Below are 18870 nucleotides of genomic sequence, written 5' to 3' on the forward strand. Positions count from 1 at the left end.
CCACATTCAGCTAAAGTGTGATTTAGAGTCAGCAAAAGATCATTTATTATAACCTTCTGATTTAAGATCCTGTAGGATGTGGAAGACCTCAGGAGTGACTTCATTGCATGGCAATGATAGACAGTTTGACTTGTTGGTTAATGAATTCTCTGACTCATAAAGGATGTATTATTTTATCATGGCACAGACTTTGCTGGAGGGTTTTCCTTAAAGGTATTTGTCAAAACCAGAATCAGAACATATGAAAGTGAGTGAGTCACAAAGATACAGTACCACTATTAGAATAAAACAAAGGTCTTGGAAAGAGCAAGTCACTAATACTAATGACATCATGGATGTATCTCAAATGCATTTTGAGAAGTGGAAGAAGCAAGACTCAAAAGGCACATACTGTGTGATTCCATTTATACAACCTTCTGGAAAAGGACAGATCTAATTATTAACAGGAGCAGGTAATAGGAGAGGGGTGGGACCGACTATAGAGACTTAAGTTTTGGTGGAAATGTTCTTTATCTTCATTGTGGTAGTGATATGATTATATTAATCATTTGTCAAAACACTTAGAACTATCCACCAAAAAAAAGGGTGAACCTTACTACTGTAAGTCATATATCAATAAATCTGGCTTACAAAAACACAAATGCCTTATAGTATTGATGCAGGTCAGTATTTCTTTTGAGTATGTTGAATATACATTTATCTTCCTCTGAAATGTTGATATATTTCTTATATATTCACTACATATTTGTGTTCTCTTATTATAGGTTTGGAAGTCACATTTTCAGCTCATTATTTTCTCCTCTAAAAGTAGTAATTGTTTAAAAATTACTTGAGACTTTTTCAGTCGTGCAGAATATACCCCATGTTTCATAGTATTTCAGTTTTCCATACTTAATGAGGATGCTTCTAACACAAATAACACCAGTAACGCTCAACCTGGCTTAAATAATAAGGAAGTTTATTAACTTCATCTCTGTGGTTATGGGGTGGCTGCCTATAGCACTCAAGTCTACAGGTACCCTTATTTACCTGGAGCATGGAAGAGAAATTTCTTTTTCTATGGCTCTTCCTTAAGAGTAGAAAGTCCTAGTGCATATTCCCTCATGTCTCATTGGTTCTTGAACCAATCACTGTATATTCTTGATTATTATACCAGTTCAGGCCCACCTTTTGATCTGGGGAATGAGGATAGTTTCTCCAAAGGGAAGGCCACCTAGTAGTAAGGTAGATATACTAACCAAATCTGGATATCATTAAGAAATAGAGGGAAAGGATGTCAAACAGACAGACAACAATGCTAGTACTTTACCCTGAATTGATTGTTTAACCAAAACCTTGGCTAGCTGCGGGATTTAATGACAATATAGTTTTTATTTCAGTATTTTTGAGACCACAAATTATTTTAACAGTATTATGTTACTTTACCTAAAGCCTTCACATAAAAATACTTCATTTCAGTGCTACTGTAATAAGCAACATGGTAACCTCATATGTTGAACACGATGAAGCATGCTATACAGTATAATAGCATTTTATACACAGTTTTAAATGTAGCCTTTACACAAACTAGACACTGGTTTGAAATATGCTTTGTTCTCCTTTGGTGCAGAGTTATTACTAAACCTTTACTATGCTTCGTACTTGCCTACAATGAAAAGGGTACTTCAGCAAAGTAGCTAGGTAGAAATTTCTCAACAAAAAGATGTATAAAATAGAAAATGAGTTCTAATAGGACCAAGTTCAAGAGCTCTGGGTAGTTGAAGAAGGCTCCATGGACAAGGAATAAAAATTCAGCAGCCCATCCCCCCAAAAAAAGTATGTCTTCAATACTGAGAGAGATAAAGCAAGAATATATGCCATGCAGAGAGGATGGAAAGAAAAAAGGTTTGGGAATGACCATGGACACATTTGGATAATGGTGGGTTAGATTCATGTGTTTGGAGGGAAGGGTGCCTGCAAAGATACAATGGGAAAGAAGTCTGAGACAATGAGCAGAGATGAGATTTGAACAGCCCTGAATTATACATAGTCTGGCTGTTATCCCACTGGTGAAAGGAGGACTGTTGGGGCACCTGGGTGACTCATTCGGTTAAGTGTCCGACTTTGGCTTAGGTCATGATCTCCTATCTCGTGGGTTTGAGCCCCATATCAGGCTCTGTGCTGCCAGCTCAGAGCCTGGAGCCTGCTTCAGATTCTGTGTCTTCCTCTCTCTCTCTGCTCCTCCCCACTCACACACGTGTGCTCTCTCCTCCCTCTCAAAAATAAATAAACATTTAAAAATTTTTAAAAAAAGAAAGGAGGGCTGTTAAACGTTTTCTTTCTATGGAAAGTAGAATGATCTTGGCAAAGCAGAGTTGGAAAGATTGCTTATACAACCGCATACAAGGTGTGTTAGAGCCAAAAAGTAGTAGAATCACATCAAAATGGGAGTTCTTGATTAGCCTGGGTTTGAGATACTGTATGAGCAAAACCAGGCGGCAGTGATGAGAATTAAAGGGATGGTTGCTAAAGACATAGTATGAGTAGACATTCATAGCCAGCTGGATTTTATGGCAGGGAGCTAGGTTTATAGTGATTCAAGGTACCAAAGGCAGATGACTGGAAAAGGATGGAACCATTGCCAGGCTGGTAAAGTTCCAGTGGGGTGGAGTTGGGAGGTGATAGGATAGAGGCTTTCCTGAAAAAATGAGTTTGGTCTTACATTGACAGCATGTCAGAGTGGTAATAAATGTCCAACAATAGGAATGTGTGATTGCTACTCATTCATTTATTCAGCAATATTTTATCAAACGCCAGTATTTTATTGAAGCACTGTATTAGACAGGAGGGTTACCAAGTTACCGAGAAAAAAAGTGTTTCCATTCTCACAGAACTAGCAAAGCTCTACAAATACATTTAGGGGCCAAGTAAACATACACTGAGGAAATAATAAAATGTTTGTTTTTAATTTAATATAATATGGGTAGAGAGAGGAGGAGGGCATAGATGAAACAATATTAACAATGAGTTGATAGTTACTGAATCTCATTGATAGATATTTGCTGGTTCATTTTACTCTTTACTCATATATGATTGAAATTTTTCCTAATGTTTTTTTAAAAAGGCAAAAAGTTAGATGCATAGAGCTAATAATTAGACAAATTATCTGAAAGAGTGTTGAAATCATTTCTGAAGAGTAGCCTGAGAGAGACAGGGAGAAAATGAGCCAAATTTAGTGTCTGAGAAACATAAAAGGTGTTTCAAGGGCAAAATAGATGATACTGTTGATTTTGACAGAAGCTAAAGAAGTCGTTATAGGTTAAATCTAGCAGAATGCTTATTTTTAATTTTGTTCATTTCTGGTTGGGTGGTCCTTCATGGCTGAAAGGAATTGGGTAGCTGAGAAGCTTGAGAAAACTGTTTTGACCATTTGATAAGGTGTTTATTACTTGAAAAGTCTTGTCTAAGTTTTATTTCCTAATATGTGGATATCTATTCTATTTTTAGGAAACTAATGAACAAAAACTTCACAAAATAGCCAACGAACTTTTGCTTACAGAAAGAGCTTATGTCAACCGACTTGACCTCTTAGATAAGGTAATATTTTCCCATTCAGGATTATTTTATTTTTTGGCATTATATATCATTTTTAGTAAAGGGGCTTTAGAAACTACTGGATGGGCATAACTGTTTTTTGCCAGTGAAAGCTTTTTCTTCAAGGAAATCTTTAGGATTTTTAGCTTTGTCAGTGAATGCACTAGACATAAAGGTTTTTCAGTTCATAAAAAGCAGATTCAAGGACTCTCTGTATGAGTCACAAAATGCCTTTATCTTTCATCCCTAAACACTAGTCTGTTTCGTGACCATTTATTATGATCCTAAAGCCATGTTCCCATTATAATCTAAATAAGAGATTGGTGATTCTAATGCCTGCATGAATATGTCATTGATTCTGTTTGTCTCATGTGCTGTTCAGACCCATGTGAGTCATCTGAATTGATGGAGTAATAGGGCCAGAAGGCATTTTGAGCGTTCACTTGTTCAAGCTTGTAGGAGACATCTAATATAGTGCCTGGCGTAAAGTTGCACAGTCAATATTTGTTAGAAATGGCATTCAGAGTACTTTATCACATTTTGTACTTTCGTCATGTTGGGGCCTTGAGTATCATTTTAAATATACATTACAAAGAATCGCTTAAAAATTATTAAGGCTTCTTAATATTGTTTTAGTGATAAAAGAACAAGATAACTGGTAAATTGCTCATATAGACCCCTCTTATTAGAAGAGAAAGTTGCCATGTTTGAGTACTAACTATAAGAAGAATTATCTCACTTCTGCCATTGGAAAACTGGAACTTCATGGGAACAGGCCATCCTGGGTATGCCTCCTTATCATTGGTTCCTAGAGTGGACTATGGCCCTGTCAGATGAGCCTTAAGGGGCCACATTAAGGCTTCTGTCCTTTGAAATAATGAGTTTGTGTCTTAAACACTCACTTTCCAAAGAATTTCACTGTAAGTCAGTCAATTCATGTGTTTGTATGTTTGAAACAATTTCCCCTCAGGGGAATACAGACCAGAAATGTTAAGTATTCCTATTGTGGAGACATGTCTTTTCCTCTTACAAGTTTTGTGTTTTTTTTGTCTTCGTTCTTTTTTGTTATTTTAGCCATATTAGCTTGTCAGCTACTGTTGCTGACCTTTTTAGAATTTTAGAGTCTTAATTACTTAAAATATCCTATCTGTTGGAGTCTCTAAGGACATGATTTTGTGTTCTTTTTGCCTCCCAAGAAAATGCAGTGGAGGTGAATTTAGAAAATTAACAACCATCTGGACATTTGAAGGAACAGACTTCCTTCTGCCTACATTTAACAGAATGGCAATTAAGAGGTATAGTAGCCATAGTGGAGAATAGCTAAGAGTGCAGTTTTTTAAAAAGTGTCTTTAAGATACCATTATTATGTACAGGAGAAGATCTTTGTACCCTTTTATAAGTGTTTAAGTTATCTTGCATTATTACTTACTAAAAAGCAAGTAAACACCTGTGAACTGAAATATTCTTTTATTCATCCACTGGCCAGATATTAAGCACCTGTTCTTCTGTGGGAACTAAATTATGATGGCCTCCCTTCCCAAGGGGGCAGTTTTAATAGGGAAAGTGAGATTTAGGCCCACAAATTACAATAAAGGACAATACTGTCAAAGTCATTCAAAACATAAAGAAGAGTGAAAAATACCACCAAAAATTATTAATTTAGATAAAATTTTCCTTCCATGTCTAACTCTACTTATAGATAGAAGTAAATCCTTTTACCTCAATTGGAAATGTTCTGGCGTAGAAGAGGTTAGTATCTCCAAAATGGAGGGAGAGCCTAAGTTAGAGTCAACTTTTCTAATTCTAACTCCTGGTTCTTCTCAATCAAAGCATATACTCATCCATTTCAAAAATGATTGATTTCTTGATTCATGAACTTTTTCATTCAATAAGTTACTAAGAGCCCACTATGCCTAGCCCAGTGCTAGGTGGTTAACCAGTAAATTTGAAGTAACGTTTGCTTTATTCTCTTATTTAGGTATTTTACTGCAAATTATTGGAAGAAGCAAATCGAGGCTCATTTTCAGCAGAGATGGTGAATAAAATCTTTTCTAATATTTCATCAATAAATGTCTTCCATAGTAAATTCCTATTGCCAGAGCTGGAAAAACGAATGCAAGAATGGTAAGAGGAATAGATGGCCAACGATTTGTCTAAGGCAGTCATATTAGATGCTGTGTTATTTGCTTAAAAATGGAAACAACAATGCTACACAGAGCTATAGCCAAACATCGGTGTTCAATTTGTATGGTAAAGAAGTTGTGGTACATTTTTAGCTTTGGTTTAAAAGGATTTCATCTCTGCTCTCTAAACTATCTTTTGATTAGTGGAGACAAGATTCCAGGGTAATCTGGAGCTTTAAAAACTCCATAGTTTTTCATTCCTAAAGTCCCTTTAAAAAGGTCCTGCTTCAGGGACGCCTGGGTGGCTCAGTCGGTTAAGCGTCCAACTTTGGCTCAGGTCATGATCTCACAGTTCGTGAGTTCAAGCCCCACATTGGGCTCTGTGCTGACAGCTCAGAGCGTAGAGCCCCCTTCAGATTCTGTCTCCATCTTTCTCTCCTCCTCCCCCACTCGTGCTCTTTCTCGCAAAAATAAACTTAAAAAAAAAAAAGGTGCTGCTTTATTCTCTACCAATCTCAAAGCAAGGTGGATCTGATAAAGCAAAGAATGTGTATACACAGTGATCACTTCATTTGAAGTCCTATTAATTCACTTACTCTATAAGAAATCTTAATGACTTGTTTCTGTATTTTATACAGGGAAACTACCCCTAGAATTGGTGACATCCTTCAGAAATTGGCACCATTTCTTAAGATGTATGGAGAATATGTGAAAGGATTTGATAATGCAATGGAATTGGTTAAAAACATGACAGAGCGTATCCCCCAGTTCAAATCAGTAGTTGAAGAAATTCAGGTAATTGGACTCTTGTTCAAGGCTATGAATTATTTTCCTATACAAATCATAAGGTCTTCTAGATCTGAAGTTTAGATTGAGACATCTGTCTGAGACCACCAAATTCCATGTTATTCTGAATGATGTAAAAATCATCTATGCAGAATTAATGTATTTATCGAGCACATGCCATGCGCTGAGCAGTAAATTCTCCATTTGCTTTTGAGACCAGGAGAATGTAGCTTTTATAAAGATTCACATGGATTTACAAAGTGATTTCCCATTCGGGTCTGTGACTCTCTTGCTTTCTTTCAGAGGTTGAGATGATGCAATGAATATAAAAAATGATTGCCATAAACCTGACATTTTGCAGACATTATTATTCTGTGTGTGTGTGTGTGTGTGTGTGTGTGTGTGTGTGTGTGTGTGTGTGTATGTGACTTTACATATGTGTCCTGACTTTTTTTCAGTTGTGCCAAACCTGGATAACATATTTTAGATAACTCCATAGTGATTTCTATTTGATTCTCTAGTCAAAGGTGTTAATAACTTGATAGTTTAAATGTTGAAAAGGAATTCTTGAGATCACATAAGGTCCTTGGGGTGAGGATTCTGCTGCTCTTTCTCTGCTTTCTTTTGTGCTATACAAATATTTTTATTTACCATTTTAATTCCTCTAAATTTTAAATGTTTTTTTCCTACTGTTTGTTGGAGGAATTATAATATGCATCTTAATTTACCACAATCTACTTCAGGTTAATGCTAATATTAATTCTAATAAAATACAGGCATTTTGCTCCATCGTAGCTCAGTTCCTCCATGCTCCATGCTTTTAGTATCATATACATTACCTTTATATAGGTTTTAAATTCAATAATACAGTGATATAATTATTATTTTGTATAATTTTGTATCTTTGAAAGAAGAGAGGATATAAGAAAAAATGTACCAAAAAAAATTATTAACCCATATATTTACCATTTCTAGAGTAAGTTCCTTTCTACAAAGGGTGTTAAATGTTTTGCGTTACCTGGGTGGCTCAGTCAGTTAAGCATCCAACTTCGGCTCAGGTCATGATCTCATGGTTTGTGAGTTTGAGCCCCACATCGGGCTCTGTGCTGACAACTCAGAGCCTGGAGCCTGCTTTGGAGTCTGTGCCCCGCCCCTCCCCCCCCCCACCCCCACCCCTCCACTGCTCACATACACACTCTCTGTATCTCAAAAATAAATAAACTTTAAAAATTTTAAAAGAAAAGTGATAAATGTTTCTTACAAGGCAGAGATTGGATAGTAACAAATTTTCTTGGTCTTTTTTTGGGAAAATCTTTATTTTTTTCTTCACTACTGAATTGATAGTGTTGCTAGATACAGAATCTGGGTTAATAGGTTTTTTTTTTCTTTCAGCAAAATGAATGTCATTCACTGTACTTTGTCCTCTGTTGTTTAATATGGGAAGTTATTAATTATATTATTTCCTGTATGTGCTGAATTGCTTTTCTCTTGCTATTTTCAAATTTATCTCTTTGCTTTTTTCTTTCAACAGTATGTATCTAATGTAAATCTTTCTATATTTATCTTGCTTAGGATTGAATTTCTGGGATGTGTAGGGGTTTTTTAAATTAATTTGAGAAGTTTTCAGCCATTGTTTCTTCAAATAATTTGCTCCAAGTACACATATGTTGGTGTTCTTGATGTTATTCTACAAGTTTCTGAGACTATTCATTATTCTTCAGTCTTTTTTCTGTTCTCCGGATTGTATAATTTCTATTAATCTTTCTTTGAATTCATTTTTTTCATTTTTTTCTTTTTTTTAATATTTTTGAGAGAGACAGTGAGAGTGAGCAGTGGAGGTACAGAGAGACGGGGCAGAGGATCCGAACCAGGCTCTGTGCTGACAGCAGCCAGCCTGATGCATGAGATCATGACCTGAGCCAAAGTCTGGTACTCAACTGACTGAGCCACCCAGGCACTCTGATTTTTTCTTCTGCCATCTGGAATCTGCTGTTGAGTCCCTGCAGTGCATTTTTCATCCCGGCTATTGTATGGTTCAACTCCAGAATTTCCATTGGTTCTTTTTATAACACCTGTTTCCTCCTTGAAAATTGCTATTTGTGCATTCATTATTGTTACACTTTTCATGTTTTTCAACTACAATTTCCTTTAATTCTTTGAATGTTTTTATAATAGCTACGCTGAAGTCTTTGTCGCCCATATCCAGTATCTGTGTTCAGAGACAGTTTCTTTTGATTGCCTTTTTTCTTCAGTATAGGTAACAGTTTACTATTTCTCTGAATGTCTCTTTTTTGTTGTTGTTGTTGAATACTGGACATTTTAGATAACCTATTGTAGCAACTCCAGATTTTGCTTTCCCCCACTGAAAGTGGCTTTGGTTACTTTCGTTTGTTTAGTAACTTGCTTATACTAAATCTATAAAATCTGTCTCTCTTCTGGTATGCTGTTGCCAATGTCTCTATTCAGTTTTTTTGTTTAATATTCATGTGTGTGTATGTGATCCCAGTTTTGTAGGGATTACCCCTATGTCTGTGTAGGTTAGGGGTCAAACAGTTATTGAACAGAGATGATTAACTACCTAGAGCCAGTACGCTTCTGTCCTCTGCTGATGGACCTGTCTATGCATAGGGGAGCACATTTAAAGATCTGACCATTTTCAAGTCCACTGGACCCTTTTACATCTCCTCAGGACGAGTTCACAGCCTCAGGGTGGCCAGGAGACTGTGCTGAGTCAAGCTGTCTTCAGTCTCTGCTGATCATCTACAGAGCCTCAGCCAAGAAAATTATTATCTGCTCCCCTTTCCCAACACACAACCACAGCTTCAGCCCAGTGAAGCCATTGGTCTTCTCCACTTGCCCACCTCAGAACTATTCACTTTCACCAACAGTGTTCCTGGATGTGTGCCTCGCCCACCATTCCAAATCTAATAATATGAGCCCTCTTGAACTTTAGCAGAGACACTGCCAGTCCCACCCCTGCTGAACCTTTCAGTCATTGAAACTTCCTTTGTTAGGGGAGGAATGGGTACGGCCTCAGGCCAGAATGCCACAGATTCTCACTGTTCTTACCCAAAGGTCAACAATTTTCAAAGCATAAATACTTTTCAGATTGTTCTATGCCTTTCATCAGTTTCCAAAGTACCAAAATGGTCGTTTTATCAGTTTTATCTGCCTTTCTAGTTGCGTTTTCCAGGGGGGATTTTGCTAGTCTGCTCTGTCAGCCATAGCCAAAAGTCCTGCCTCTTCCCATTTACTCTTTCTTTTTCTTCTCTCATCATTAAGCACTCATCTACCTTTCTGAATACTGGCTCCTTTGATTCTCTTACTAGCCCCTTTTACTTATACTGAAATGTGGACAGAGTACAAGAATGTGGCCCTTCACATTCTTTTCAACCTTCACACCCTCTGTGATGTCACATGTTCCTGAGGCTTTAACCATCATGTCCTACAGTTGCCTGTAGGGTCATTTTTCTAGTCTGTTTCCTGCCTCTAAACTGTCATTGCACCTTGTTGAATGCTGGTTACACAACTCTGTATCAACATTTTGCTATCAAAACAAAGTCAACATGTTCCATTCCTGCCTTTAGCACTTTTTCCATCTTGATTTTTTGTGCCTTATACAGAGTAGCTTGTGGTTATGTGATTATTAGAACAAATATTTTCTCGTTCACCAGAGTTTGATAAGTTAACTTTATCTTTCGTCACTTTTCCTCATTCTCTGTGCATTAATTTGCCTGTGAAACAGTATACTGAAGATGTTTAGTATGCTTACTGCATAGTAAGTGTTCACTAAATGATGGTGGTGATAGTGGCCATTACTGTTTTATGAAATCTTTAAAATTCTATCTCTGAAATATCAGTCTTCTCCCTATTATGAGGCATTGTTGAGGTGTTGAAAAGAGTAGTGGACTGGGAATCAACTGAGTTTAGGATTCTAGTTTGCCACTTAGTCATGGGACCTTAGATGACTTTAACTTCTCTGAGCCACGGTTTCTTCATGTAAAAATGTGGGGATCGGTAATATTTTCTATATTTCATAGATATATAATATTATGTATTATAGGCTTGGAGAAAATCAAATGAGATGACTAAACTTATAGCATTAATATTCTACACTTTATTAAGTAAAGTTATGATTTCCTCAGCTTCCATGGTGATTTCAGACTCTATACTTTTTTCCTGGTCTACAGTAATCCCTTCCAAACTAATATCCCCACATCTCCCTACTGCAGTAGGTTAAGTCACACTGCAGTAAGTTAATGTTAACACATCTCAAATCTAATGCTATTGCTCTCCTACACGAAAACCTGCATTAGATGAAGCAAGTCTAAATAATTCACCTTGACTTAATTACCCCAGATTACCTGTTCTTCCTCAGCCCCTGTTTCCCCATACATATCTTATTGCCAACAAAACTCAACATGTTTCATGCCTGACTGTTGTTCTCCAAGGTCCCTCTTCCTGCCCTTCGACCCTGGTCTTCACTTCCCTTTGCACCAGCAGCTGTCCTTATCAGAGTTCATGTTGAATGCTCTCTTGTCTGTGAATGCTTTAGTTTCTTGTTTGCTTTGAATGCAAACATCATGTCTTAAGACAACTTTTATACCCTGCAGTGCCTTGATCATAGTAAGAGTCTAATAACTATTTTAATTGGATTCCTGGTTTGTTTAATAGGAACAAGAACATGTCTTATTTTTCAAGTAATCTTTTCCCTGTCTTAACAGCTTATTGAAAGCAAAGGCTATATAGACTCAATTTTGCTGTAAGAAAAGGAGATCTATTTACAGAGTTCAGTTTCTAATGGAAAAGACTGCCATGACCTAATGAAAAATTAAAATTTTGTGACAGATACTGAGACACTCAGATATTGTCATTCTTCTCTGTGGAGTCTTTAAGTTCAAAGGAAATGACATTTATGGTAGCCTTGATATTAAACAGTTTCTGCTGAGTCCAAAGTCATTTAACGCAGTTGGGCCTAGTGAACCTCATTAAATACATGCATCTTTTAAAAATCTCTGGAGTCTGATTCAATGATGTGACCACACAAACCTTTCTAGTGACTGATTGAAGTGGTTGCCAGCAATCTGAGAATTTTCTTCCTTAAAATTCTGCTTGATTGGGGCGCCTGGGTGGCGCAGTCGGTAAAGCGTCCGACTTCAGCCAGGTCACGATCTCGCGGTCCGGGAGTTCGAGCCCCGCGTCAGGCTCTGGGCTGATGGCTCGGAGCCTGGAGCCTGTTTCCAATTCTGTGTCTCCCTCTCTCTCTGCCCCTCCCCCGTTCATGCTCTGTCTCTCTCTGTCCCAAAAATAAATAAAAAAATGTTGAAAAAAAAAAATTTTTTTTAAAAAAAAAAAATTCTGCTTGATTTTTCTTTTTGTTCTTACTCTAGTTTGGTGGGCCTCAAACTTCCATGGTGTAAGAAACTGGGGTGTTTTCAAATGCATCTTCCCAGGCCTGAACCTCAAAGATTGTGGTTTCATTATTGGAGTGGGGTTCAGAATTTGCATTTTAATAGTGCCTTAGATCAATCTAATGCAGGTGATCCACAGAGCACGCTTTGTAGGGAAATCCTGTCCACGATTAAAGTTCCGTATGACCGTTTTTAGATTGGCCAACTTAATTTTTAAATCTTTCTTTAAAAAACCTCTCTCATTATAGAGACAGAAGGTGTGCGGGAGCTTGACTTTGCAGCACCACATGCTAGAACCTGTTCAGCGGATCCCCCGGTATGAGATGCTCCTCAAGGACTACCTAAGGAAGTTGCCCCCTGACTCTCCAGACTGGAACGATGCTAAAAGTAAATGCTCCTCCCCCACCCCCTTTCTGCTCTGGGGTAATCAAGTGGCCAGGAAGGCTTGTGGTTAAAGAGAGAGATAGGTCTCACAGCCAACTTAGTAAGATATTGCTGCCAAAAAATAGCCTCATCAGAAATTGTCATCAACAGCTCAATTAGGCAAGCACTTCTGAGCCCAGATCCCAGGTTTAGAGAAAGGCAAATCACATTTCTCATGCTAATTTCATGTTAATCATTAACTCAGAAATCTGAAACAGTAGTCTTAGAGACATCTGGAATAGCAATACACAATTACCTTCTCACAGAAAGAATGCAACCATTCAGAATTACTGGTGCTGCTGGTTAATTAGATAGGTTGATACATACCAAGAAAGCTAACATGACATTTACTGTGTAAAAATAACCTAAGCCAACTTGGATCTACCTACCCTGAAAGAGAAGAGAAAATGATGCTTTTTAGTGTCAGTTAACATTTTCTCAGGAAAACTTCATTCCTATTCCTCCAGTTGCCTTTTATTTTTTCACTGGTTCCTAATGAATGATTTTCTTTTTTAAGACTCAGGAGTTTCAATACTTCAGTTTTCTCAGGTTCTTTCAAAAAATCAAAGCATGCGACTCTCGATCTAGGGATCATGAGTTCAAGTCCCCCGTTGGGTGTATAGCTTACTTGAAAAAAAATTTTTTTAATTAAAAAAAAAATCAGGTAACTGAAGGGAAGAATGAAAATTTAAGAGATAGGGATGGCTTAGTGTCAAGTACTAACAGTGCTGCTGTACAATCTTGAAACATTGGTACTTTGCTAATAATTGCTTGTCTTTATTATAAATGAACCCTGGCAAGAGATGAGAACACAGAACACAATCTTTGGTCTCGGCACCTGGGTCTTTTTTTTGAACACAGGCTTTCTCTGATGCATTTCTCCTGCCATCCAAGTGAGTCAGTGACCACAGGAACTTCTCTTCTTCCCTTTCTCCCTTTACGGTTTAGAATTATCCTGACTTGACTTCTTCTGTTTTCCACTTCATGCCCACTTCACACTCCTCTGGGCTAAGTGGTTGGTTTTGGCGACAGAATTAGTGGTAAGACTAAGGGTGGGATTACTGCTACTCTTCCTCAAACTGCTGATCCCAGGCTATTTTATTTTGTTTCCCTCTACCTTGGAGCCTGTGTGACATGCACAGCATTCCCCAATCAGGATAGTTCTCCAAAATCTAAATAAAAATGCAGTATCTTCTAAACTCAAAGACTTAGACTTACCCTAAGGTGGCAGGGTCAAAAATGAGACCGTTAGCAACACTGTAGGGCATTTTATTTCTCTCTTTGCTTTCCCATTGCTCCTTAAACTAATATTGTAAGGAAATCACAGAAGTGCTTTTAGAGACCCAAAAGAGAGGAGAAAGCAACAAAAGTGCATTCTGTTCAGCCACGGAACAAAGAAGAGAATTGGGTCCAGAAGTAATGAGGTTGTTGTGGTAACAGAATTAAGCAGGCTGTGGTATTCCTAAGATAAAAAAGAAAGAGCAGGACATGATTTAGGATTGAGGGCATTCCCTGGGGTTGATCCTCCAGGAGGCCTCAGCCTCCAGAGACCTTCCCCAGCAGCACTGGGGCTCCTACCTTGTCCACACCAGACGGCTCCCGTTCCCACCTCTCCCACTGCCTCCGCAGCAGAGCCTTCCTTCAGCATTGTCATCAGCTGATTCCCCTTTGCCCGACCAAGAATAGAACTGTGAATATGTTTCACCAAAGAAAGTTGGTTATGCGTGGTGGTTAATTTGCTTATAAAACTAATAAAATAGTACTGCTGAAATGTTGTAGGACATTGAATCAGAAGATGTAGGTTCCAGTGTGTCCCTACAGTATCATAGTTGTGTGACCTTGGCCAAGCCACATCACTCGCCATTCCTTTCATCTGCCGAGTGGAGCTAACAGACTCTCCATTCAAGGTTGTGGAAGAGTTAAGTGACATAATATATATGAAAGCATCTGGCGAAGTGCCTTATGCCAATCTAGTGTACATGGTAATTGTTAATTTTGAAGGTCCGTTATCTGGGTCATATATAAAAATGTGTATGACTATTTACGAGGAAGTATCCTTCAAGTTCCAAATAATCTGCTCACAAATGAAGTTCTGAAAGTATTCATTTTGTAAATGGAAGTTGCCCCTGCTTTTGGTGTCAGATGTACAGTCTCAGGTTTCTTCTTACTATAACGTTACGTTATTCAACTATCTAGTAGCGTAGTAATGACAAAATACATTTATTTACTTTTCTTTTTTCCCATTTAGAATCACTTGAGATTATATCTACAGCAGCAAGCCATTCTAATAGTGCAATAAGAAAAATGGTAAGTAATTTTCAAAGGAGTTAGAAATCTTCTAGTTAGATAATTGTCAATAATATAGCCTAATGTTATCTGTAGGTTTGGACCAAAATGAATTGGTAAAGGTAAACAAAAAAAAGATTATTTATAAAGTGTTTAGTGTTATGTGGAATAATCCTGTCCTCTTTTCCCCCCTGTTTCAATTTGCTCGGAACTGACACATTTTATACCAAATTTGTGCTTAGTCCCAATCCCTTCTGCATTATTCGGATTTTAGCTAAGGTCATTGTATTATTAAAGGCACGAAAGTAAAACCTCCCTTTATTTGGTCTTGCTGTATTTTGTTTTCATTTCCTAGGAGAATCTAAAGAAACTCTTAGAGATTTATGAAATGTTGGGAGAGGAAGAAGACATTGTCAATCCTTCAAACGAACTCATAAAAGAAGGACAGATCCTGAAACTCGCTGCTCGGAACACATCAGCACAGGAACGCTACCTTTTCTTAGTGAGTATTCTAGTGTGAGCTGGTCACATAACAGTAATTCAGAGACGTGGTTCTGTACATCTTGGAAAAGTAGGATACTTGTGTGCTCACCAAAGCAATTCTGTCTAATCTGGTTTAGTCAACACTGTTAGGATTCCACATAAGACAATGTCCTTTAGTAACTGAAACTTGTTCCTTCAAGGACTCAAATCTTAAAGTATTTTAAAAATAAATTTTCTGTGTACTTACCATGTGTCAGTTACTTCAGTAACCTACAGCTGGTGACAACTTGTCTATGATGATCTTAGCCATCACTCACTCTTTCCTTCAGTTCTTAGAGGCTAATGAGTACCATTTTCTGACAAGGGTTCTCTTTCGAATCCTCTCTGATCACTACTTTAATCTTTCCAGTTTGAGGAAGTATATACTCAAGGTTGTGAAGCTTATGCCTAAAATATCTCTGAAAAATGCATGAGTTTGCCACATAGTTCCTTTACATTGGAGGCAGTCCCTGTCCTTTCCTTTACTTCCTGGAAATGACATTTAGTCTGGGGCTTATCTCAAATGTTAAGAGCACTTCCTGGGGCATCCAGGCCATTATGTTTTTAGTCTCTGTTAATTCCAGTTCCTTTCTATATCTAATGATGTGATAATAATCAGAATAATAGCTAATGTGGAGTAACAATAAGCTAACACTGAGTAATAGCTAGTAAATGTTAGCTATTGTTATGATTGTTATTATCGTCCAAGAAACCAGACACATTGGTCATGAGGCTTGCCCAGTGAATGGCCCACGATACCTTCTCAGGATGTTACTCACATCTGACTTTCTGGTGCAGGACAGTCCTCTCATCAGCCATACTATGAGTTTATTTGGGAGCTTACAGGGTTTTTTTCCCCCTCTGGTTACAGCCTCCTTTGATAGGAAAACTTACAGGAACTAATTACCATGCATAGTAGTATTCAGTATCTCTCATTTTTCAAAAAGAACATTTGGTCACCATATTTATTACCTAGCAGCTCTTCCAAGTTTGTATACAACTCAAGAAAATTGAAAACATGTCTACACAAAACTTGTATGTGAATGCTTATGCAGAATTATTCATAATAGCCAAAATATGTGGACATACGGATATAGTGGTATATCTATGCAATGGAATGTTATATGGCAGTAAAAAGGAATAGAACACTGATACATGCTATATGAATGAACTTTGAAAGCACTTTGACAAGTGAAAGAAGCCATTCCCAGAAGCCCATACTGTATGCTTTCATTTATATGCAATGTCCAGAGTAGGCAATGGAGAGAGGCAGGATGTAAGTAGAGGTTGCTTACGGCTGGTGGGGAAAAGGAAATGGACAGAGTTTCCATTTGGAGTCATGAAATGTTCTGGGAGTAGATAGCAGTGATGCTTGCACAATTTATAGCTATACCAAAAACCATGAATTGTCATTTTAAAAGGGTAAATTTTATGGTATATGAATTATATCTCTATAACTTTATAAGATTTACAGATACTATCCAAATTAACTCCAAAATCTTCATTTGAGATCAACAAAAATACTTTACCACTGAGAGATCATACAGACAGCTAAAAATGTAAATCTAGGACTTGTGATGTTATGTCAGGGTTCTGAGCTCTAATTATTTTGAAATGTATGATTGTTGTTTAGGTACAGTGAGACCACTAGATCAGGAGAAAATTGCTGTGAAAAAGATCATTATACGGAGAGATTCCTCAAAGGAGAGGTTTGCCATACCATTGGGGGGAGGGGTGGTTACACAAGAAAGCACCAGAGTCCATAAGGAGGCAGAGGTACCAAACAGAAAATGTGAGCAAGAGTGTTTATTATGGGTTCAGTGAGAAGGAATGGGCAAGACAAAATAAACAAACTTAGGATTTGCTAGTTTACATAATTCCATCAGGCTCTGGGGTATATACTGGCTGTTGTCTGAGTGATTAGGGCAGGGGAATACTGGCCCAGGGTGTAAAAGCTCAAAAAAGGAGGTGGTTAGGGTATGGCCTCTGGATTGGTTGGTTTCCATATGAAAAGCATGCATGTAGGTCACTCATTTACTACTTCTAGTAAGTGGATAACCCGAAGAAGGACAAATCCCTCCATTGTCAGCAAAGCCCCAAGATGTCAAAGCATCAAAAATACAGATTAGGGACGCTTAGGTGGCTCAGTCAGTTAAGTGTCTGACTCTTGATTTTGGCTCAAGTCATGACAATCGAGTTCCGTATCGGGCTCTGCATTGACAGCACGGAACCTGCTTGGGATTCTCTCTCTCCCTCTCTCTACCCCTACCCTGCTCATGTGCACTTGCTCTCTCTCTAAATAAGTAAATAAACTTAAAAGAAAAAAACAGATTAAAAAGACATGCTTAATATACTATTTGGGGCAAAATGCCTGGGAGTTAATGTCTTCCCTCTACCAATGTCTTCCCTCTGCCTTTCCCCTTCTTTTAGGTGCTTAGGTAATTTCCTTTCCCTTCTTCTGCATGATTGTTACAGTTTCAGTACTTAAGCTTCTAGCTCTGTGTCTAACCAATTGCCTTGGTTTAATCTTCACATTTGAGAATTATCCTGGAAATAGTTTTAGGTTGAATATCTTGGTGCAGAGCCAAATTAAGCAGCTATTTGGAGGACAGATGGCAAGGAGCCTTGGGGAACTACAGCCATAGTGTCTTTGAAGAAAGGACCCATCTCGTTCCACTTATTGTAAGCTATCAAACCTCTCTTGCCGTTGCCTCCCAGGAGAATGGAGTCCTAGAGCAAGAGTTACTGGAAAGCCGCATTCGTCTTGTGAAGACCATCTTAAAAGCATCTCTGTAGGTCCGTTCTCTTGATCCCAGCACGCCCACCCACCTCCATCCCCTGCACTGTTCTTGTCATGCACCCTCCTCTTGCCAGCACACTTTGCTTTGCATAGAGCATTTTGGTTTTTTATACATAGTAACCTCAGCAACCTTTCTTATTTTTGTCTCTAGAAAGAATATGAGGGCTAGTTTTCTGTATCCTTCTCTGGTGGTATTACATTTCTCTAAAAAAGCCAAATTGCATTTAGAATCTGATTTCAACATTCAGCTGACCTTCATGTGTTTGCACGTTTTCTTGCCTCCACACCATACTTGTTTGTATTACTGCAGGGTATTCTGTTGACTAAATTATATAACCACACCTGATATCTGAATGTTTAAAAAAAAAATCACTAAATTATCCTACAGAATGACCCGGGAGGTTTTTATTCTTGGCCCTTTGGAGTTCTAGCCTTTATTTGCTTGTAGCTGGACAGGTTTTGATTTCCCTCCCCCATTCCATGACTTATTTAAACTTTGAATACAGAGCAGGCACTGGAAATTTTCTCCAATAATGTACTTTTTTCTTTTACCTTTTAAAACAAACTGGAATGAAACTGTCACTGGCGAGACATGAAATTGAATTGTTTCAGTTAAATACACATTTTAAGAGACTTAATATGAGTAGTTGAGGACACTGGAGATCAAGAAGGGGGACTTGCCCTGTGTTTTTAATAAAATTGAGACTGGCTTCTAGCTTAGCACTTCTGGAGCTTGCTCACCAGCCAGAGATTACATGTCCATAACGACTTCTAAGCTGTGGCCGTGGATAACAAGGGATCTCCTGCACCGAAAGGGAAAGTCAATCTACTTGGTGCTGCACTTGCTATCACTTCTTCTTCAGTACCAGCAGAAACCCAGAGGCAAGGTGATAACGGCTTTCACCAAAGGAGCAGGGTTCACAGAGGGAACAAGAGTGACTACCTA

At 38.0% G+C, this 18870-nt stretch overlaps 1 protein-coding gene across 2 annotated transcripts in view; it reads left to right on the forward strand.

The window, feature by feature from the left end:
• The window catches only part of FGD4 (FYVE, RhoGEF and PH domain containing 4), a 109427-nt gene that overhangs the window by 29698 nt on the left and 60859 nt on the right, over nucleotides 1-18870 (forward strand). For both annotated transcript variants that reach the window (XM_047066935.1, XM_047066934.1), the window contains exons 4-9: nucleotides 3487-3576; nucleotides 5552-5697; nucleotides 6335-6491; nucleotides 12142-12280; nucleotides 14565-14623; nucleotides 14958-15104. In XM_047066935.1, coding sequence (XP_046922891.1) covers nucleotides 3487-3576; nucleotides 5552-5697; nucleotides 6335-6491; nucleotides 12142-12280; nucleotides 14565-14623; nucleotides 14958-15104 — 738 coding nt within the window. The remainder of the gene's footprint in view (nucleotides 1-3486; nucleotides 3577-5551; nucleotides 5698-6334; nucleotides 6492-12141; nucleotides 12281-14564; nucleotides 14624-14957; nucleotides 15105-18870) is intronic.

This window comes from Lynx rufus, unplaced genomic scaffold (assembly GCF_022079265.1).
Source record: "Lynx rufus isolate CCGP_SWC_20201006 ecotype Redwood Valley unplaced genomic scaffold, mLynRuf1.p SCAF_7, whole genome shotgun sequence".
Lineage (NCBI taxonomy): Eukaryota > Metazoa > Chordata > Mammalia > Carnivora > Felidae > Lynx > Lynx rufus.